Here is a 21,537-nt window from a genome sequence, read left to right as displayed (position 1 = left end):
CTAGGGAAGAGATAAAATTATCCCTATTCACAGAAGATATGATCTTATGCACAGAAAACCCCCCAAAATTCAGCAAAGTAGCAGTATACAAGATTAAAATACAAGATGAATAGGATTCCTCTACACCAACAACAAAACTTCAAAAAGGACATCACCAAATCAGTACCATTTACAATAACCCCAAGAAAATAAAGTACTTAAGATTAAATCTATCCAGGTATATAAAAGACCTATACAAAGAACACTATGAAGCACTACTGCAAGAAACCAAAAGAGACAAAGAAAACTATGAAGCACTACTGCAAGAAACCAAAAAAGAGACATACAAAGAAAACTATGAAGCACTACTGCAAGAAACCAAGAGACCTACATAAGTGGAAAAACATACCATGCTCATGAATAGGAAGACTCAACATTGTGAGAATGTCTATTCTACCCAAAGCGATCTACAGATACAATGCAATCCTGATCCAAATCCCAACAGCATGTTTTAACGAGATAGAGAAACAAATCACCAACTTTATATGGAAACAGAAGAGGCCCCGGATAAGTAAAGGACTACTGAAGAAGTAAAAAGGAGTAGGCCTCACACTACTTAATTTTAGAACATATTATACAGCCACAGTAGTCAAAACAGCCTGGTACTTGTACAACAGACACATAGACCAATGGAACAGAATTGAGAATCCAGACATAAATCCATCCATGTATGAGCAGCTGATATTTGACAAAGGCCCAAAGTCCATTAAATGAGGAAAAGAGTCTCTTTAACAAATAGTGCTGGCATAACTGGATATCCACCTGTAAAAAAAAATGAAACAGGACCAATATCTCACACCATACAAAGAAAAAAAAAACTAACTCAAAATGGATCAAAGACCTAAATATAAAATCTAAAATGGTAAAGATCATGGAAGAAAAAATAAGGACAGTGCTAGGGGCCCTAATACATGGCCTAGCTAGTATACAAATAATAACTAACAATGCACAAACACCAGAAGGGAAATTAGATAACTGGGAGCTCCTAAAAATCAAACACTTATGCTCATCAAAAGACTTCACCAAAAGAGCGAAAAGAGAACTTATGGACTGGGGAAATTTTTTTGGCTACTACATACTCGATAAGGGTCTGATCTCTAAAATCTACAAGATACTGCAACACCTCAATAACAAAAAGAAAAATAATCCAATTAAAAAATGAGCTAAAGATACGAACAGACACTTCACCAAACAAGATATTCAGGGGGCTAACAGACACATGAGAAAATGCTCACAGTCATTAGCCATTAAAAAAAATGCAAATCAAAACTTCATTGACATAACGTCTCACCCTGGCAATGCTGGCACAAATCCAAAAAAATAACACAAAATAACAAATGTTGGAGAGGTTGCGGGGAGATTGGAACTCTTATACACTGCTGGTGTACGTAAAATGGTACAACCACTTTGGAAATCTATTTGGTGCTTCCTTAAAAAGCTAGAAATAGAACTACCATGTGATCCAGCAATCCCACTCCTAGGAATATACCCTAGAGAAATAAGAGGCATCACACAAATAGACATATGCACAGTCATGTTCATTGTAGCACTATTCACATTAGGAAAAAGATGGAAACATCCTAAATGCCCATCAACAGATGACTGGATAAACAAGTTATGGTACATACACACAATGGAATACTATGCAACAATAAAGAACAATAATGAATCTGCAAAACATCTCACAGCATGGATGAATCCTGAGGGCATTATGCTGAGTGAAAGAAGTCAATCACATAAGGACAAATATTGTATGAGACCACTATTATAAGAATTTGAAGGGAGGGCAAGGGGAAATCACTAACTAGATAGTTGACAAGTGTCAACTTCAGTGAAGGGAAGGACAACACACAATATACAGGAAATAAGCACAACTAGACCAAAGCAGGAAACCCTGGTGGCCTAGTGGTTAAGTGGTTAGGTGCTACGGCTGCTAACCAAAGGGTTGGCAGTTTGGTTTTAGACCAAAGCAAAAGCACAGAAGTTTCCCAGACACATCCAGACACTTTGACGACCAAGTAGCTGGGGCTAGGGCCAGTGGACCATAGTCTTAGGGGACATCTAGGTCAATTGGCATAACATATTTTATAAAGATGTTCTACATCCCACTTTGGTGAGTAGCATCTGTGGTCTTAAAAGCCTGAGAGCGGCCATCTAAGATACATCTATTGGCCCCATTCCACCCGGAGCAAAGGAGAATGAAGAAAACCAAAGACACAAGGAAAATATTCACCCTAAGGACTAAAGGACCACATGAACCAGGGACTCCACCAGCCTGAGACCAGAACTAAGTCTACCACCAAGGACTGCCCTGACAGGGATCACAACAGAGAGTCCCAGACAGAGCAAGGGAAAACTGTAGAACAGAATTCAAATTCACGTAAAAAGACCAGACTTGCTGGTCTGATAGAGACTGGAGAAACCCCTGAAACTATGGCTCCTGGACTTCCTGCTAACCCAGAGCTGAAACCATTCCCAAAGTCTACTTTTCAGACAAAGGTTAGACAGGCCTATAAAACAAAAAATAACACAAGTGAGGAAGGTGCTTCTTAGTTCAATCAAATATAGGAGGCCAAATGGGCAGCTCCTGTCCAAAAGCAGGACGAGAAGGCGGGAAGGGACAGGAACTGGACCAGTGCACAAAGGGAACCCAGGGTGGAAAGGGGGAGCACGCGCTCACATTGTGGGGATTGCAAGCAATGTCACAAAATAATATGTGCATGAATTTTTGAATGAGAAATTAACTTGAGTAGCATCGTGGTTAAGAGTTCGGCAGTTAACCAAAAGGTCGGCAGTTCGAATCCACTAGGTGTTCCTTGGAAACCCTATCGGGCAGTTCTGCTCTGCCCTATAGGGTCGCTATGAGTTGTGCTCCTTGGAAACCCTATTGGGCAGTTCTGCTCTGCCCTTAGAGTCGCTGTGAGTCAGAAACTCTCACCTAAAGCACAATTTTAAAAAAGAAAAGAAATTTTAATAGATAAATAAAATTAAAAATGAAAATAAGGAAAGAAAACTGTATAGGACACTTTTCTACTCTGACACAACACACACGGAGTTGCCATGAGTTGGAGTCGACTTGACGGCAATTGGTACTGGTAGCTCATATAAATATTTCACTTGGATTTTTAGATGTGCTAGTATAAGTAATAATTATAAATAAATAATAATGATAAAAATATTTTCCCTATATACCAATATAAATAAATTCCTTTCAATTTCAGTTAAAAAAAATAATGGCAATAAATATATCTTTTTACAATTCATCTACTGATTTTCTCCCTTCCGACTTCCATTCAAATGAATTACGCTTGGCTTTTAAAATTTTCACAGTGTTCATTCCTACAAGTAATTGTGACACAATTTCTTCTCTTTTAACATCATGTTCTGATTATAAAAGTAATACTTGATTTTTAAGAAATTTTGGAATTAGAGAAAGAAAATAAGTCACTCTCATAGAGAATAACAATTATTAATATTTTGATGTAACTATTTAGTTTTTTTCTAAGTTTATACATAGGTCTTATTCTACAAAATTGGGGTTATATATAGTTTGTATCTTTTCTCTTTTAACATATTATGCATGAATTTTAAAGAATGTAACTTTTGTTGGTGCATTGTATTTAATTAAATCAACATGTGTAATATGTAATAGGCATTTTCGATCAGCTTAGAAAAAAAACACTAGAAATATATGTTAGTCTCATCTCCAAATAATCTGTCATATACCCTTTATATAAGCCTCTGATGACAACTTTTCTATTTTCACCTGCAAAAGTTATGAACATCTGAGCTTTTGAAAAGAAGGTGGTAGTAGAAACAGAAAGAAAAAATGGAACTAGTGATAGGAAATAGCCACCAGAGCTGCTCTAAATTGGGAATCGTAATTAACTATCCCCGAACTCTAATGAAATTATAAATAATAATGGCAATATTTATAATGATTGAGTAAGAAAAATTTGATTTGCTTTTCTAAAAACATATTCATTTGCTTCATCAAGGGAAAAAAAAGCCTGTTTTTAATCCCTTGGTACTAAGAAAACGTCTGTTACGGGTATTTCTTTGCTAATTGCTGTCAATCCTATCTCCTCTCATACTCTATCATCTTAAAGTCATGGGAATAAAGAAGGATTCTCCTGCAGAGGAATACAACTTGCTGTGGATTGGTTTCTAGATAAAGGCCATAAAGATATTACTGTATTTGTGCCTGCATGGAGAAAGGAGCAATCCCGCCCTGATGCACCAATTACAGGTACTAGCTCAAATATGACATTTCTTCTCATCCAGAGGCAAAGCTAGAATATAGTTTGGGGAAAGGTTGACGATCACAGTTGAAATAATTCTTTTTCTAAGTGATTAAGTATATTTAATTTTTCATTAAGTGTATTTTTAAAAGAGCATTTTTCCTGATCCAGATAAAACTATCATTGCTTTGAGGCATAAGGCGGTTAAAGAGAGACTTCAATTCAGCACATAGTTGAAAAAAAGGAGTGCTTTTATATTCAACTTCAGACTAAAGGGGAGGTGAATCTGGTTATAGGCATGACTGAATTTTTCAAAAGACTAAAGATACCATGATAAACAATGGACCTCATTCTGTACCAGAGAAGTGGTTGTAGACGTTTACAAATTAGGGCATAAAATATAGTGTAGAGAGAAAAATCTCATGGCAGTCAAAACTGACTTATCCATGAGGCATAGTAAGCCCAGCACCTAAGGTTCATGATACTTTTAGAAGACCACAGGAATATTTCAATATTATTTTCTTTTAAAATCAAAAGAAAAAAAGAGAATATAATAATAATGAATGTTTGATAATGATTCTAGCTAGATTATATTTGTCTTTATACCAACGCAGTCATAAAATATAATTTTTAATATTTCTTTACGGAGAAAGGGGTCCATGAAGGCAAAAGTGCTGAAGGCCCAAAAAAGTCATAATGCCACCTTAAGGGCAATAGGGTCACTATATTCACTTACAATAGTGTAAGAAGCTAGCTCTCTTCAGCATTTTGAGAGCACACAGACTCGAGTCCTCTGAGTATAAGCTGTTGCCCAATATGCCTGATTGGAAAATCCAGTGAATGGCTGTCAGAGCTGTGTGTGGAGCTGTCTGCCAGCAACTGCACAGGCGCCCTGTCTCAGTGTGAGAGTGGACCCTGGCCCTGCTCAAGCTCAGCCCATAAGCTTTTTCTCCTCAGCAATTCAGGAGCTAAAAGTAAATAAAAAAGTAAAGGGGGTCCATATTTACATGCTTGAGCTTGATTTTCTCCTTAGTTTTGGCCTTCCTTCCAGCAAAAGCCAAAAATGTGTGTCCCTAGGAGAGATGCTTTCTTCTCCTCCTGACAGACTATTGCCTACCGCCCTGTTTTCAACAGCCAAAAGCTGGTGCTTCAGCCAAAGGGCAAAACAAGCATCAAGAATGCTAGGGTATTAGCATTATGTCTCACTCTGCATGGAAGTTTTTAAAACTTATATGTCATTGAATCCAGTTCCTTCATTTTATTGAAAAGAAACCTGAAATCCAAAAAGAAGGTGTCTTGACTAAAGTCACAATCCAATTTGGTGCCATAGCCAGGAATAGAGCCCACTTTCTCTATAAGGGCAGATAATATATTCGTCTAATACCAACTTTGTATCTGTAATATTGAGAAAATGCTATTGATTTTCAAAGATGATTTATATTCTCTGGCATGTAATCCATATTTTGACAGATCAAGATATCCTACGTAAACTGGAGAAGGAAAAAATTCTCGTCTTCACTCCATCCCGAAGGGTCCAGGGCAGGAGAGTTGTCTGCTATGATGACCGGTTCATAGTCAAACTGGCTTTTGATTCTGACGGCATCATTGTGTCTAATGATAACTACCGAGACCTTCAAGTTGAAAAGCCAGAATGGAAGAAGTTTATAGAGGAGAGGTTGCTGATGTATTCTTTTGTGAATGACAAGTACGTTCCTTTCCAGTAGGCTCTGAATAGCCTATACCCAAGCTACCACTAGGGATAGTTTTCATTTCATTTCAACAGGCATTTACTGAGTACTAACTGTGGTACCATGAATCATACTGGTTGCCGTGGAAATAAGAGGCTGAATAAGAAACAGAAACTTACCATTAAGGGAATCAAAGTCTAGTAGAGAAGACAGAGAAAAGACAAAATGCATTGTGATAAGTGCTATACTAGAGGTATTTTTAATTGCTCCATCTTCTTGAAGTGGTAGGAAAAGACCTCAGAGAAGAGATGACATTTGAGATGCAGAGGAAAAGGAGTGCTGGGCGTTGCAGGTGAAGAGGACATCATGAATTAAAGCTATGAAGGTGTGAAAGTGGGCAGCAGGTTGAGGGAACCAGCAAGCATGCAAGTATGGCTGAAAGATATAGTCCTTGGAAAAATAATACACAGAGAAAATCATCCTTCCTATATGATAAAGCGGGAATAAAGGGAGTTGTTGTTAGGTGCTGTTGAGCTGATTCTGACTCATAGGGACCCTATGTACAACGGAACCAAACATTGCCCAGTCCTGCACCATCCACACAATCGTTGCTGTGCTTGAGCCCATTGTTGCAGCCACTGTGTCAATCGATCTCGTTGAGGGTCTTCCTCTTTTTTGCTGACCCTCTACCAAGCATGATGCCATTCTCCAGGGACTGGTCTTTGCTGATAACTTGTCCAAAGTACGTGAGACTAAGTCTCACCATTCTCGCTTCAAAGGAGCATTCTGGCTGAATTTCTTCCAAGACAAATTTGTTTTTTCTTCTGGCAGTTCATGGTATATTCAATATTCTTCGCCAACACAATAACTAAAAGGCATCAATTTTTCTTCAATCTTCCTTATTCATTGTCCAGCTTTTGCATGCATATGAGCCAATAGAAAATACCACAACTTGGGTCAGGCACATCTTATTGTTGTTAGGTGGAGATGAGTCGGTTCTGACTCATAGAGGCCCTATGTACCACAGAACAAAACACTGTCAGGTCCTGCACCATGCTTATAATCCTTGTTATGCTTGAGCCCATTGTTTCAGCCACTGTGTCAATCCATTTCATTGAGGGTCTTCCTTTTTTCCACTGACCCTGTACTTTTCCAAGCATGATGTCCTTTTCCAGGGACTGATCCCTCCTGACAACATGTCCAGAGTATGTAAGATGGGATCTCGCCATCCTTACTTCTAAGGAGCATTCTAGTTATACTTCTTCCAAGACAGATTTGTTCATTCTTTTGGCAGTCCATGGTATGTTCAATATTCTTCGCCAACACCACAATTCAAAGGCTTCAATTCTTCATTGTCCAGCTTTCACATGAATATGATGCGATTGAAAATACCATGGCTTGGGTAAGATGCACCTGAGTCTTCAGGGTGATATCTTTGTTTTTCAACACTTTAAAGAGGTCCTTTGAAGCAAAGTTGCCCAATGCAACGAGTCTTTTGATTTCTTGACTGCTGCTTTCACGGGTGTTGATTGCGGATCCAAGTAAAATGAAATCCTTGACAAATTCAATCTTTTCTCCATTTAATATGATGTTACTTATTGGTCCAGTTGTGAGGATTTTTATTTTCTTTATGTGGACAAGTAATCCATACTGAAGGTTTTATGTAGTCTTTGATCTTCATCAGTAAGTGCTTCAAGTCCTCTTCACTTTTAGCAAGCAAGGTTGTCTCATCTCCATAAGGAAGATTGTTAATGAGCCTTCCTCCAATCCTGATGTCTGTTCTTCCTATAGTCCAGCTTCTCAGATTATTTGCTCGGCAAACAGATCAAATAGGTATGGTGAAAGGATACAACACTGATGCACACCTTTCCTGAATTTAAACCATGCAGTATCCCCTTGTTCTCTCCAAACAACTGCTTCTTGATCTATGTACAGGTTCCTCCTGAGCACAGTTAGGTATTTTGGAATTCCATTTTTAGCAATGTTATCCATAATTTGTTATGATCCAAACAGTCAAATGCTTTCGCATAGCTAATAAAACACAGGTAAACATCCTTCTGGTATTCTCTGCTTTCAGCCAGGATCCATCTGACATCAGCAATGATATTCCGGGTTCCATGTCCTCTTCTGAATCCAGCCTGAATTTCTGGCAGTTCCCTGTCAATATACTGCTGCAGCTGCTTTTAGATGATCTTCAGCAAAATTTTGCTTCTGAGCGATATTAATGATATTGTTCAATAATTTACGCATTTGGTTGGATCACCTTTCTTGGGAATAGGCATAAATGTGGATCTCTTCCAGTTGGTTGGCCAGGCAGCTCTCTTCCAAATTTCTTGGCATAGGCAAGTGAGCACTTCCGGCGCTACATCTGTTTGTTGAAACATCTCAGTTGATACTCCATCAATTCCTGGAGCCTTGTTTTTTGCCAATACCTTCAGTAAAGCTTGGAATTCTTCCTTCAGCACCATTGGTTCCTGATCATATGCTACTTCTTGAAATTGCTGAGCGTCAACTAATTATTTTTGGTATTATGACTCTGTGTATTACTTCCATCTTCTCTTGATGCTTGCTGCGTTGTTTAATATTTTCCCCATACAATCCTTCACTACTGCAACTCAAGGCTTGAATTTTTTCTTCAGTTCTTTCAGCTTGAAAAATGTGAGCGTGTTCTTCCCTTATGGTTATCTATCTCCAGCTCTTTGCAAATATCACTACAATATTTTACTTTGTCTTCTCAAGCCGCCCTTTGAAAAGTTCAGTTCTTTTACTTCATCATTTCTTCCTTTTGCTTTAGCTGCTTGATGTTCAAGAGCAAGGTTCAGAGTCTCTTCTGGCATCCATTTTGGTCTTTTCTTTCTCTCCTGTCTTTTTAATGACCTCTTGCTTTCTTCATGTATGATGTCCTTGGAGACATTCCACAACTCATCTCGTCTTTGGTCAATAGTGTTCAATGCATCAAATCTATTCTTGAGATGGTCTCTAAATTCAGGTGGGATATACTCAGGGTCACACTTTGGCTCTTGTGGATTGTTCTATTTTTCTTCAGTTTCAACTTGTACTTGTATATGAGGAATTGATGGTCTGTTCCACAGTCAGCCTCTGGCCTTGTTCTGACTGATGATATTGAGCTTTTCCATTGTCTCTTTCCACAGATGTAGTTGATTTGATTCCTGTGTATTCCATCTGGCAAGGTCCATGTGTATAGCTGCTGTTTATGTTGGTGAAAAAAAAGTTATTTGCAATGAAGAAGTCGTTGGTATTGCAAAATTCTATCATATGAGCTCCAGCATCGTTTCTATCACCAAGGCCATATTTTCCAACTACCGATCCTTCTTTGTTTCCAACTTTCACGTTCCAATCACCATTAATTCTCAATGCATCCCAATCGCATGTTCGATCAGTTTCAGACTGCAGAACTTGGCAAAAATCTTCAATTTCTTCATCTTTGGCCTTAATGGTTGGTGTGTAAATTTGAATAATAGTTGTATTAACTGGTCTTCCTTACAGGCTTATGGATATTATCCTATCACTGACAGCATTGTACTTCAGGATAGATCTCAAAATGTTCTTTTTGACAATGAACACAACGGCTTTCCTCTTCAAGTTGTCATTCCCGGCATAGCAGACCATATGATTTTCTGATTCAAAATGGCCAATACCAGTCCATTTTAGCTCACCAAGGCCTAGGATAGAGATGCATTCCATTTCATTTTTGATGATTTCCAATTTTCCTAGATTCGTACTTCATACATTCCAAGTTCTGATTATTAATGGATGTTTGTAGCTGTTTCATCTTATTTTGAGTAGTGCGACATCAGCAAATGAAGTTCCCAAAAGCTCGACTCCTTCCACGTCATCAATGTTGACTCTACTTTGAGGAGGCAGCTCTTCTCCAGTTGTCTTTGGAGTGCCTTCCAACCTGGGGGGCTCATCTTCCAGCACTATATCAGACAAAGTTCTGCTGCTATTCATAAGGTTTTCGCTGGTTAATTCTTTTCAGAAGTAGGCTGCTGGGTCCTTCTTCCTAGCCTGTCTTAGTCTGGAAGCTCAGCTGAAACCTGTCCCCCATGGGTGACCTTGCTGGTATCTGAATACTGGTGGCATAGCTTCCAGCATCACAGCAACAGGCAAGCCCCCACTGTAGGACAAAGCGACAGACACGTGGATTTGCATTTTAACACTTTAAAGAGGTCTTTAGCAGCAGATTTGCCCAGTGCCAATTTGATTTCATGACTGCTGCTTCCATGGGTATTGATTGTGAATCCAAGGGAAATGAAATCCTTGACAACTTCAATATTTTCTCTATTTATCATGATGTTGCTTATTGGTCCAGTTGTGAGGATTTTTTTTTCTTTATGTTGAAATTGCCTCCGTACTGAAGACTGTAGTGTTTGATCTTCATCAGTAAATGCTTCGAGTCCTCTTCACTTTCAGCAAGCAAGGTTGTGTCATCTGCATATCACAGGTTGTTGACGAGTCTTCCTCCAATCCTGATGCTGCATTCTCCAGCATCTCAGATTATTTGCTCAGCATACAGATTGAAAAAGTACGGTGAAAAGATACAACCCTGATGCACACTTTTCCTGATTTTAAACCATGAGCTATCCCCTTGTTCTATTTGAAAGGCTGCCTTTTGGTCTATATACAGGTTCCACATGACCACAATGAAGTGTTCTGAGGTTCCCATTCTTCGCAATGTTATCCGTAATTTGTTACAATCCATGTAGTTGAGTGCATTTGAATAGTCAGTAAAACACAGGTAAACATGTTTCTGGTATTCTCTGCTTTCAGCTATGATCCATCTGACAACAGCGATGATATCCTTCATTCCACATCCTCTTCTGAATCTACCTTAAATTTCTGGTAGCTCCCTGTCGATGTACTACTGCAACTGCTTTTGGATGATATTGAATAAAATTTTATTTGTGTGTGGTATTAATAGATATTGTTTGATAATGTCCGCATCTGTTGGGTCACCTTTCTTTGGAATGGGCAAAAATATGGATGTCTTCCAGTTGGTTGGCCAGGTAGCCATCTTCCAAATTTCTTAGCATAGACGAGTGAACTCTTCCAGCATTGCATCTCCTTGTTAAAACATCTCGATTGGTATTCTCTCAATTCCTGGAGCCTTGTTTTTTTGCCAAGGCCTTCAGTACAGCTTGGACTTCTTCCTTCAGTGGTATCTTAGTTATCTAGTGTTGCTGTAATAGAAATACCACAAGTGCATGGCTTTAACAAAGAGAAATTTATTCTCTCACAGTCCAGGAGGCTAGAAGTCCGAATTCAGGGTGCCAGCTCCATGGGAAGGCTTTCTCTCTCTGCCATTACTGGGGAAAATCTTTGTCATCAATCTTCCCCAGCCAAGGAGCTTCTCAGCAAAGGGATCCTGGGTCCAAAGGAGGTGCTATCTCCTGGTTCTTGCTTGTTGGTGGTATGAGGTCCCCATGTCTCTGTACTCGATTCTCTCTTTTATATTGCAAAAGAGATTGATTTAAAACACACCTAATTTTGTAGATTGAATCCTGCCTAATTAACATAACTGCCTCTAATCTCATTTTATTAGCATCATAGAGGTAGGATTTATAACACATAGGAAATCACATCAGATGACAAAATGGTGGACAATCACACAATACTGGGAATCATGGCCTAGCCAAGTTGACACATTTTGGGGGGACACAATTCAATCCATAACAAGTACCATCAGTTCTTCATCGTATGGTAACTCCTGAAATGGTTGGACATCAAACAATTCTTTTTGGTACAGTGACTTTGTGTGTGCTCTCCGTTGTCTTTTGATTCTCCCTGCATCGTTTAAAAATTTCCCCATAGAATCCTTCAATATTGCTACTCGAGGCTTGAATTTTTTCTTCAGTTCTTTCAGCTTGAGAAATGCCGAGTGTCTTCTTCCCTACTGGTTTTCTAACTCCAGGTCTTTGCACATGTCATTCTAATACTTTATTTTGTCTCTTCGAGCTGCCTTTTGAAATCTTCTGTTCCAGTCCTTTGTTTCATCACTTCTACCATTCGCATTTCATCACTTCTTCCATTCGCTTTAGCTACTCTATATTCAAGAGCAAGTTTCAGAGTCTTTTCTGACATCCATTTTTGGTCTTTTCTTTATTTCCTGTCTTTTTAATGACCTTTTCTTTTCTTCATGTATGATGTCCTTGATGTCATCCCACGACTCGTCTGGTCTTCTGTCATTAGTGTTCAATGCATCAAATCTATTCTTGAGATGGTCTTTATAAATTCAAGTGGGATGTGCTCAAGCTCATACTTTGGATCTTGTGGACTTGTTCTAATTTTTTCAGCTTCAACTTGTCACATATGAGCAATTGATGGCCTTTTCTTCAGCTGGCCCCTGGCCTTGCTCTGACTGATGATATTGAGCTGCTCCATCCTCTCCACAGACGTAGTCGATTTGATTCCTATGTATTCCATCTGGCCAGGTACTCATGTATAGTTGCCATTTATGTTGTTGAAAAATGTATTTCTCATGAATATGTCATTGGACTTGCAAAATTCTATCATGTGATATGCATCATAATTTCTATCACCAAGGCCATGTTTTCCAGCTACTGATCCTTCTTCTTTGTTTCCTACCTTTATATTCTAATCACCTGTAATTATCAGTGCATGTTGCTTGCATGTTTGATCAATTTCAGAGTGCAGAGGTGGTAAAAATATTCAATTTCTCCATCTTTGGCAGCAGTGGTTGGTGCTTAAATCTGAATAATAGTTGCATTAACTGGTCTTCCTTGTTTGCATATGGATATTTTCCTATTACTGACAGTATGGTACTTCAGGATAGATCTTGAAATTTTCTTTTTGACAATCAGTGCAACGCTGTTCCTCTTCAATTTGTCATTCCAAGAATAGTAGACCAAATGACCATAGACCATAGGCCATATGATTTTCTGATTCTGAATGGCTAATACCCGTCCATCTCAGCTCACTAATGCTTAGGATATCAATCTTCAAGTGTTTCATTTCATTTTTGACAACTTACCATTTTTCTAGATTCATACTTTGTACATTCTATGTCCTGATTATTAATGGATACTTGCAGTTGTTTCTTCTTATTTTGAGTCATGCCACATCAGCAAATGAAGGTTCCGAAAGCTTTACTCCATCCATATTGTGAAGGTTGACTCTACTTTGAGGAGGCAGCTCTTCCCCAGTCATATTGTGAGTGCCTTTCCACCTGAGGTGCTCATCTTCCAGCACTATATCAGGCAACGTTCTGCTGCTATTCATAAGGTTTTCACTGGCCAATTTTTTTAGAAGTAGATCTCCATGTCCTTCTTCCTAGTCTGTCTTAGTTTGGAAGCTCTGCTGTAACCTGTCCACCACGGATGAACCTGCTGGTATTTGAAATACTGGTAGCATAGCTTCCAGCATCACAGCAACACTCAAGCCACCACAACACAACAAATTGACAGATGAGTGGTAAGGGAACAAATGGAAGAACTGCTAAATTAGCAGAAGATAGACTTGAGGCAGGAAGGGCAATTAGAAGGCTGTGTCAACAGTATTGGCAAGATGTGATGAAGGTCTGAGTTCCTGGTTGGGGGTAGTGGGGTCACATTCATATCTTGATTGCTTACTTTCAGATTTATGCCTCCAGATGATCCTTTAGGACGCCATGGGCCAAGTCTTGAAAATTTCTTAAGAAAGAGACCCATTGTTCCTGAGCATAAGAAGCAACCATGCCCTTATGGTGAGTACCTCTATGTAGAACTATGGGAAACACAAAGACTCTGTGAATACTTTTCAGTGTTTCCCTTTTGAATAGGAAATCCTGGCTTGTCCACTTTCTGTGACTTAAAGTTTTTGTCTTCATGTATTCTCAGTTAGGTATTTAAAGAAAAACCTAGAAACTGCATGAAGAAAAGTAACTAGAATTGAAGGGAAGCCTAGTTGTCACTTGTTAAAGTGACCCATGTGCTCTAGCTGCCTAAGCCCTGAGTGATGTTGCTGGGGACAGAACAATGCAGAATCCCAGATGGCTTATGGAAGCAGAGAGCAATACCAAACTGGTTTTGGCCCTAAGAAAAGCATGTCTTTTAGGCAGCTAACTGCATTTTGTCACCTAATAATACTCTGTTCTTCTGTTCTTCAGTTTCTCTCCAAACTTCATTTTCATTTGATTTGCTCTTAAAATATAGTTTTCTACTGTCCTATAGGGTCATTATGAGTCGGAATCGACTCGACGGCAACGGCAAGAGTGTTTTCATGCTCTTACTCAAGTCCCTCTGATATAGAGTTTGAGAGCAGTGTAACATGGGCTACTTGGTCTGAAGCTACTTTGGGTCTTTGCTCTTTTTGGATAGTCACTTGTTTTTATGAAGAGTTTTGGTTTTTGCTTTCCATTAACGTATTGAAGTCACAGAGTGTTTTGAAGTTCATTCTCTCATTTAATCCTCACAATGACCCTATATTTTACTATAGACATGAACCTTGTTTACATAAGAGTAAAATGAGGCTCAGAAAATAGCCACTTACCAAAGTCAAACAGCTAGTAAATGACATAGTTGGAATTGAAACTCCAGCCTGACTGGCCTCCAAACCTGTGCTCCTTGCACTGCTCTATGCTGCCTTTTGCTACTATATACCTCTTCAGTATGCAGGTTATACTTAGGCAAGGTTGCGAATTACAGGAAGATGTAGGCCGTTCAATAGTTCAACTCTTATATTTCATATTGTACTTTCCTCTCCAGCTCTCCGCTTCCTCCCTTGCCCCTCACAGTGTGTGATGCCTCTTTGGTGTTGTTTGTCACTCATCTTTGTGGATCGTTATTTTTCTACCTTCACCCAAACAGTAAAACCCTAACCTGAGTGATCAGATTGTTAAAACAGTTTCTGGCACAGAGGGTTGCACCACTATGAGAAAGAGTCTTACTCCAAGGCATTATTTTTCAGGCAAAAAATGTACGTACGGCCACAAGTGCAAATACTACCACCCAGAGCGGGCCAACCAACCCCAGCGTTCGGTGGCTGATGAGCTCCGCATCAGTGCCAAACTGTCCACAGTGAAAACCATGAGCGAAGGCACCCTGGCCAAGAGTGGCACAGGGATATCTAGTGCCAAAGGTGAGATAACCTCAGAGGTCAAACGTGTGGCCCCAAAGCGCCAATCAGATCCCAGCATCCGCTCTGTGGCTGTGGAGCCTGAGGAATGGCTGCCCATTGCCCGTAAGCCTGAGGCCAGCTCTGTCCCCTCACTTGTGACTGCCCTAAGTGTCCCCACAATCCCAGCCCCCAAAAGCCATGCAGTGGGTGCACTGAACACCCGTTCAGCCAGCAGTCCAGTACCAGGGTCCTCCCATTTCCCCCACCAGAAGGCCTCCTTGGAGCACATGGCCAGTATGCAGTACCCCCCCATTCTGGTTACCAACAGCCATGGGAACCCTATTAGCTATGCTGAGCAATACCCAAAATTTGAGTCACTGGGGGACCATGGCTACTACTCAATATTAGGTGACTTCTCCAAAATGAACATCAACAATATACATAATCGAGAGTACTACATGGCTGAAGCAGACCAGGGAATATATGCTCGGAATCCCAACCTCTGTCCTGATAGCCGTATGAGCCATACCAGGAACGACAACTATTCCTCCTATAGCAACCTGTACTTGGCTGTAGCTGATGCCCATCCTGAAGGCAGTTTGAAGCTGCATCGCTCAGCATCCCAGAATCGTCTTCAGCCTTTTTCTCACAGTTACCATGAAGCCTTAACACGAGTGCAGAGCTATGGCCCAGATGATTCAAAGCAAGCCCCTCACAAGCAATCAGTTCCCCACTTAGCTCTGCACGCCCAGCACGCATCAATTGGAGCGCGCTCCAGCTGTCTTGGAGACTACACTGTACCTCCCAATATCCATCCTGGGGCGAGCCCCCAGCCAGGCCGTGCCCTGGTGATGACTCGAATGGACAGCATTTCTGATTCCCGCCTCTATGAGAGCAATCCCACGAGGCAAAGACGACCTCCTCTGTGCCGGGAACAACATGCCAGTTGGGACCCACTGCCCTGTGCAAATGACTCCTATGACTACCACTCCTATCCCTTGAATAACAGCCTCATGCAGCCATGCTATGAGCCAGTCATGGTCCGGAGTGTACCTGAAAAGATGGAGCAGCTTTGGAGAAATCCTTGGGTTGGTATGTGCAATGATTCCAGGGAACATACGATCCCAGAGCACCAGTATCAAACTTACAAGAACCTTTGCAATATTTTTCCTTCAAATATTGTCCTTGCAGTGATGGAGAAGAACCCCCACACAGCAGATGCCCAGCAATTGGCAGCCTTGATTGTTGCTAAGCTTAGGGCTGCACGTTGACGCGATATAGGACTTATTTCTTTATGCTAATATGAATATCCTCATAATGCACTATGATAATAGTAACTAATATTTGCATTGTGCTTTACAAGTTACAGAGTGTTTCCTACTGTTTATATCATTTAAGTGTGTAACAATTTTATAGAGAAGGAAGCTGAGACTCAGTGAGATTAAGTAGCTTGCCAAGACCACACTGCTAGCAAATGTCTGAGCAGGACTCACACCTAAATCCTCTGACTCCAAGTTCATGCTCTCTTGCACTGCACCACGCAAGAATGGAGGACAAAACCCAGGGAGGAGAGATCTAAATACAAGAAACCCCATGGGATTCCATTACGGCGTTTCCTTAGTCACACATCTTATATTACAAAGTACCAACGATATAGCTAATTTAGAGAGCAAGAGCATCAGGATTAGATTGTATGTCGAATTAACCTTCTAAGGTTTTTTAACAGAAATATTTAAAGCTATTTAAAAGTCAATTCGTATTTTATCACATGGATATCTGATTATTCATTATCCTTATTAACCAAGCCATAGGGTCACATTGAAGCTTCTAAAGCTATATTTCAAACCTATTGTTATCAATGATAACTGCATGCACAGATATTCAGTTCAAGATGTGTGTGTCTCCGTATAAACTTTTTATATAGCGATAATGAGAAGGCAGGCTCTGCACAAATCTGACTTGATAATTTTATGTCACATTTCAAAGTTTCAACTAGTTTTGAAAGTGAAATTACATGCCAATATTTGAACATTGCTTTCTTAGGCACCAGAGCAAACTCTCTATTTCCTTTGCACTTTTTACTTTTCAACATTTGTTGACGTTCTTAGCTTTTAATCTCTTCACCTCAGCAAACTAGGTATCAGGTAGCAGCATTTTCTGCAGAGGAGCTGAAGCTCCAAGTATAATACGCATGGGCTGCACGAGCACAGAAGAGTTCGATCCGAACCAAGGGACTTACTACTAGTAGAAAAACCGGTGGCCAAACTCATGTGACTTGAAATGATGAACAGAAAAACTTCACTCAATGAGGGAATAATGGATGCTTTTTGGACTTGTGACTTATGCAGTATTCAGCATCACAAGGATGAAAAGTAATGGAGGACAGTGCGTAGCCATGTGATCCACTTTTTCCTGCTGTTCGCCTTTTGGGCAATAAGGTTGATCATTGGTGGAGCAGAATTTCTTTAGGAAACCAAGCTGGGGAATTTCTAGGTGGAAAAAGGTGGCTTTCAAAAAGGGATGCTGCATCTTTGCTAATAGCTAGTTCAATTATGCACTTCAAATTGACACAAAGAGGGTACATTTGCTATTAGATCATTCTTAGATGAGTTACTAAAGAAGGTAAGACTTTTGGGTTGGGGGACACCATTTGGGCAACTTGCATCTTGCTCAGGGTGGGAAACTTTGTAGCTAAATGTCTCTAGATGAGATTTTTTTTTAAGGTTGCACTAAATGAAGCCCCTTTTTGAATCCATTGTATATTTCAACATTTTGAACCATGGTCAGCTCATTATTCTTGAGCTGAAACTTGCTAACTTATGTGGTTGTTTTTTCATGAAAGTTGAGAAGGCCTGTTCTTGGCCTTTTGTTTCTTCATGAGAAGGCGTGACACTGCCTATAAATGTTTCTTACTGTGAAACACTGAATGTCAGGCTGTAGCAGGGTTGTTTCTAGTGGTTTGATAATGGCTTGCATGCTGCTTTCTGGCTTTTTGTCTCTGTCTCAGTTGATCAAAACTGCATTTCAACCAACGTTTCTCTTCAAGTGACCACAGCTTCCCATTCATCTCCTACTGTCTAATCTTCCTATCCTCCAGCATATTGATAATGCATAAAAGTATTTTCTGTCAGGTAGGTCCATAGAGAGTGACACTTGCCACTGAAGTGCTTGCTATTTCACACAAACACCATGTCAACTTCTTGGACCTTCTAAATCTTCCCTATGTCTAAATCAGGGTATTTGACAATCTCCGAACACTCTAATCCAAAATCATCAAAGGCACTGCAGTGTCCACTAGCTGAACAATTTACAGGCAGGCCTAAGATTGATCTTGTTTGATGCAATTCATTTTGAACATGCTTATATTTAGTACTTAAAGAAAATTGTAAGCTTCTCCCAATCCAGAACTATTTCCAAGGCAGCATATACATTTATTTCCTAAAAATAATTATCATTTTTCTTCTCTCATAAAATGTGTATGAACCAAAGCAGCTAGGAGCAATGCCTCAAATAACCAGAAATACCTTTTGCTGATACAAACTGTATCTCTTTTTTTTCTTGATTGTATAGAAACAAATGTACAAAACTCATCTTAAACTAGCTTTGGCACCGAATTTTCTCCATGACGTTTGTGGCACTGTGTGTCACAGGGAAGGAGCCCAGGGTCATGAAGTGGCTTTTATTTCCAAAGGGCAGTGGTAGTTTACAGACAAAGATGGTTTTTCAAGGCTTCTTTATTGCCACATGCACAGCTATTATGTGTACAGTTTCAAGCATTATATTGCCTAAGTTCTCTTTAGCCCATTACACTTAATATGTCCTTTGCAAAAGAGATTTTGTGTAAAAAATGTCAGTGTTAATGATCTGCAAATATCTATAAATCGAACTGTACACCTATGAATGCGTCAATCCTGCTTCGTTTTTAGTTATCAAAGAAAAAACATTTTCTTTAAATTGAGGTCTGCACACTTCTTGACGTTCTCTTTTGCCTGTAATTATAGAACAACAAATACAAAGAAGCATTGGGGTCCCTTGGCTCCCTTGATAATAAAATCAAGCTTCCTTTATGGGGCTAAGCATGTGTCCTTCAGTATACTCACCTCCAAGCACTCAGCAGTGGTTACTGCACAGTATTTTGTGTGGTTTTCAAAAAAGCAGTGTATTTTGCAAGAGGTGCTTTATAATTTTAATTCTTTCACTGATTTTCTGACCTCATAGCAAGTCTGTGTCTGTTCAGGCATTAGATTTTGTAGATTTTTGTGATTTTTTTTTTCTTTTTGTGATTTGTTGTTGTTATTTTGACTTGAAGGAGAACTGTCACCCTGGAGTGGCATGGTAAATCCAGGGTACCTTTTCTGTAAGACTGCTCAAAAGAAAAGGAGTCTTTAAAAAGGTAACAAAGCCATTGCACTCTCTTAAGGTGCAAGGTATGGAAAGGGAGAATGACAGATGCCTTATGGAAATGGTCTACAAAACTTTTTTCTTCAAAGTAATGAAACACATAGCATGAAATATATACATATATATATATACACACACACACATAGAGCCCTGGTGGCACAGTGATTAAAAGCTTGGCTGCCAACCAAAAGGTCAGCAGTTCAAATCCACCAGCCGCAGCTCCTTGGAAACCCTATGGGACAGTTCTACTCTGTCCTATAGGGTTGCTATGAGTCAGAATCAACTCTACAGCAACCGGTTTGGTTTGGGTTTATATATATATACATACATACATACATATCTTTCTCTCTACTAATTTCCAGAAGAATACTTCTAAACTTCATTTTTCTATTTTGGAATAAATTATCTTTATACAGCAATTCAAACATTGATATACATTAACCTTTGGCACTGAGTTTTCCTCTAACATAGAAGACTTCATCTTGAGAAGCGCTCAATGACAATTTTATCTATAGGACTTTGTACAAATGCCCTTTTTGAGGGCCAACAATTTCAATACACTTTGTTTTACTCTGTGAAACAGGTCTGGAGCTGCACAGGGAAAGTAATGCAGAGCTGTCCAAAGAGCCCTGCTCAGGTCTCCTCCTAATCCTTCTCTGCCTCCCCCTAGTTTGCATCTCCTCAGGCCTGACACTGAGGAATGCATAGTCTTCAAACAAAATGGCACTACAGTTAGTACTCATTGGAAACCAAACCAGTAGATTCCTGGAACCTGCTTATCTGAAGTAGTCAATGCCTTTGTAAAAACTCAGCATATTCAGTATCTATTGTATACATAGGCAGAGTGACTACTTTTAGTTCTGGTTTGTGTATCTTTGAGCTGTAGTAGTTTGCTTTATCCATTGGTGGGATTAAACAATACTGTTTAATGGTTGTAACCTTTTATAAAACCTCTTTGGGTTTCTTGTTTGACCCAAACATAATGTAAGTCTCAGTGACAAAAAACAAAACCACTAGAGGTGAGTGAAATATGTCCCATCCCCAGTTTTGTCTGTCCGTATAGTGCACGTGCAATGCTTTTTTTTTGCCTGATGTCAGCAACATGCTCTCATTAGCATGAATGTGCTATGAATACTTCACGAGGTTTTAATTTGTCTCACTTAAAATTGTGATGGAAAATACTGTATTGTTGACAATAAACTGTAACCACACTTATTTATTGCATAAACTATTTGTATAATAACCATTAATGGCTCTGTTTCTTTAAGAACATCAACAACAAAAGCCATACCACACATTCCAGTTTGCTCCTAAAAAATTAATTTTTTCCCCTTGGGATTTGCATCTTGAGATAAGATATAAGGACAGGGATCTCCCCCAAATGAGTTCATCTGAATTTTATCACAGAAAGCATATGCTCGCTAATTTTGGGGTATTAACACAGCCCCAAGTGCTAGTCAAATAAGTGTTCCCCACAGAACTGAACTGGGCCTCCATTGGTGGGTCAGAACAAGGTGGAGGGGCTTAGGGTCCAGGCTTATTTCTGTATATAACCTATAGTTCCTCCCCCAAATAGCCTCAGAGTCACAGGGACATTACCTGCTGGGCCTTAGAATATCAGAGCCTAGTACTGTATATAGAGAAGTCACTTGGGTAGTGCTCAGCTGCTTCAATCCCTTAAGGTTATAGGTGCAGGAATTGAGGCTTCAAGAGCTGAAGAGATCTGGCCAGGGCCACACAGCGAGTCAGTGGCAAAGCCAGGACTGGAAGCCCAGGCCTCATGACTCCCAGGCCAGTGAACCCTTTATCACAGTGGTATCTGCTCTTCCCTCAGGCCTCTTTGGATCTTCCTTCCCCGGTCAGTCTCATTTTAAAGGCAGAGGTGGCCACAGTGGCTGCAGCAGAGCTTAGCCTAGGAGCCTTTGGAAAGGGGCTATTAGTGAATTTGAGAATATCTTTTTCCTTTTTATCATCCTCCATGGGACTGAGTGTTCATCTCTCTCCCTCCCCCTTTCCCCTTCTGTTTCTTTTACTCTTGTTGCTTCCTCTCACATTCTTCAGATACACATGTATCAAGTTCTTATTGAGTACCA

The 21,537-nt window shown here is 39.8% G+C and overlaps 1 protein-coding gene across 1 annotated transcript in view; it reads left to right on the top strand.

Annotated features, from left to right (window-relative positions):
- ZC3H12B (zinc finger CCCH-type containing 12B) overlaps positions 1-16,489 on the top strand; it is a 40,486-nt gene extending 23,997 nt beyond the window's left edge. Inside the window, exons 2-5 of the mRNA XM_003412746.3 lie at positions 4,149-4,288; positions 5,751-5,985; positions 13,585-13,691; positions 14,894-16,489. Coding sequence (XP_003412794.1) covers positions 4,149-4,288; positions 5,751-5,985; positions 13,585-13,691; positions 14,894-16,314 — 1,903 coding nt within the window. The 3' untranslated portion in view covers positions 16,315-16,489. The remainder of the gene's footprint in view (positions 1-4,148; positions 4,289-5,750; positions 5,986-13,584; positions 13,692-14,893) is intronic.
- The last annotated feature ends 5,048 nt before the right edge of the window (positions 16,490-21,537 follow it).

The sequence above is a fragment of the Loxodonta africana genome, chromosome X (assembly GCF_030014295.1).
Source record: "Loxodonta africana isolate mLoxAfr1 chromosome X, mLoxAfr1.hap2, whole genome shotgun sequence".
Lineage (NCBI taxonomy): Eukaryota > Metazoa > Chordata > Mammalia > Proboscidea > Elephantidae > Loxodonta > Loxodonta africana.
This window is presented reverse-complemented; position numbering and strand designations above follow the sequence as displayed.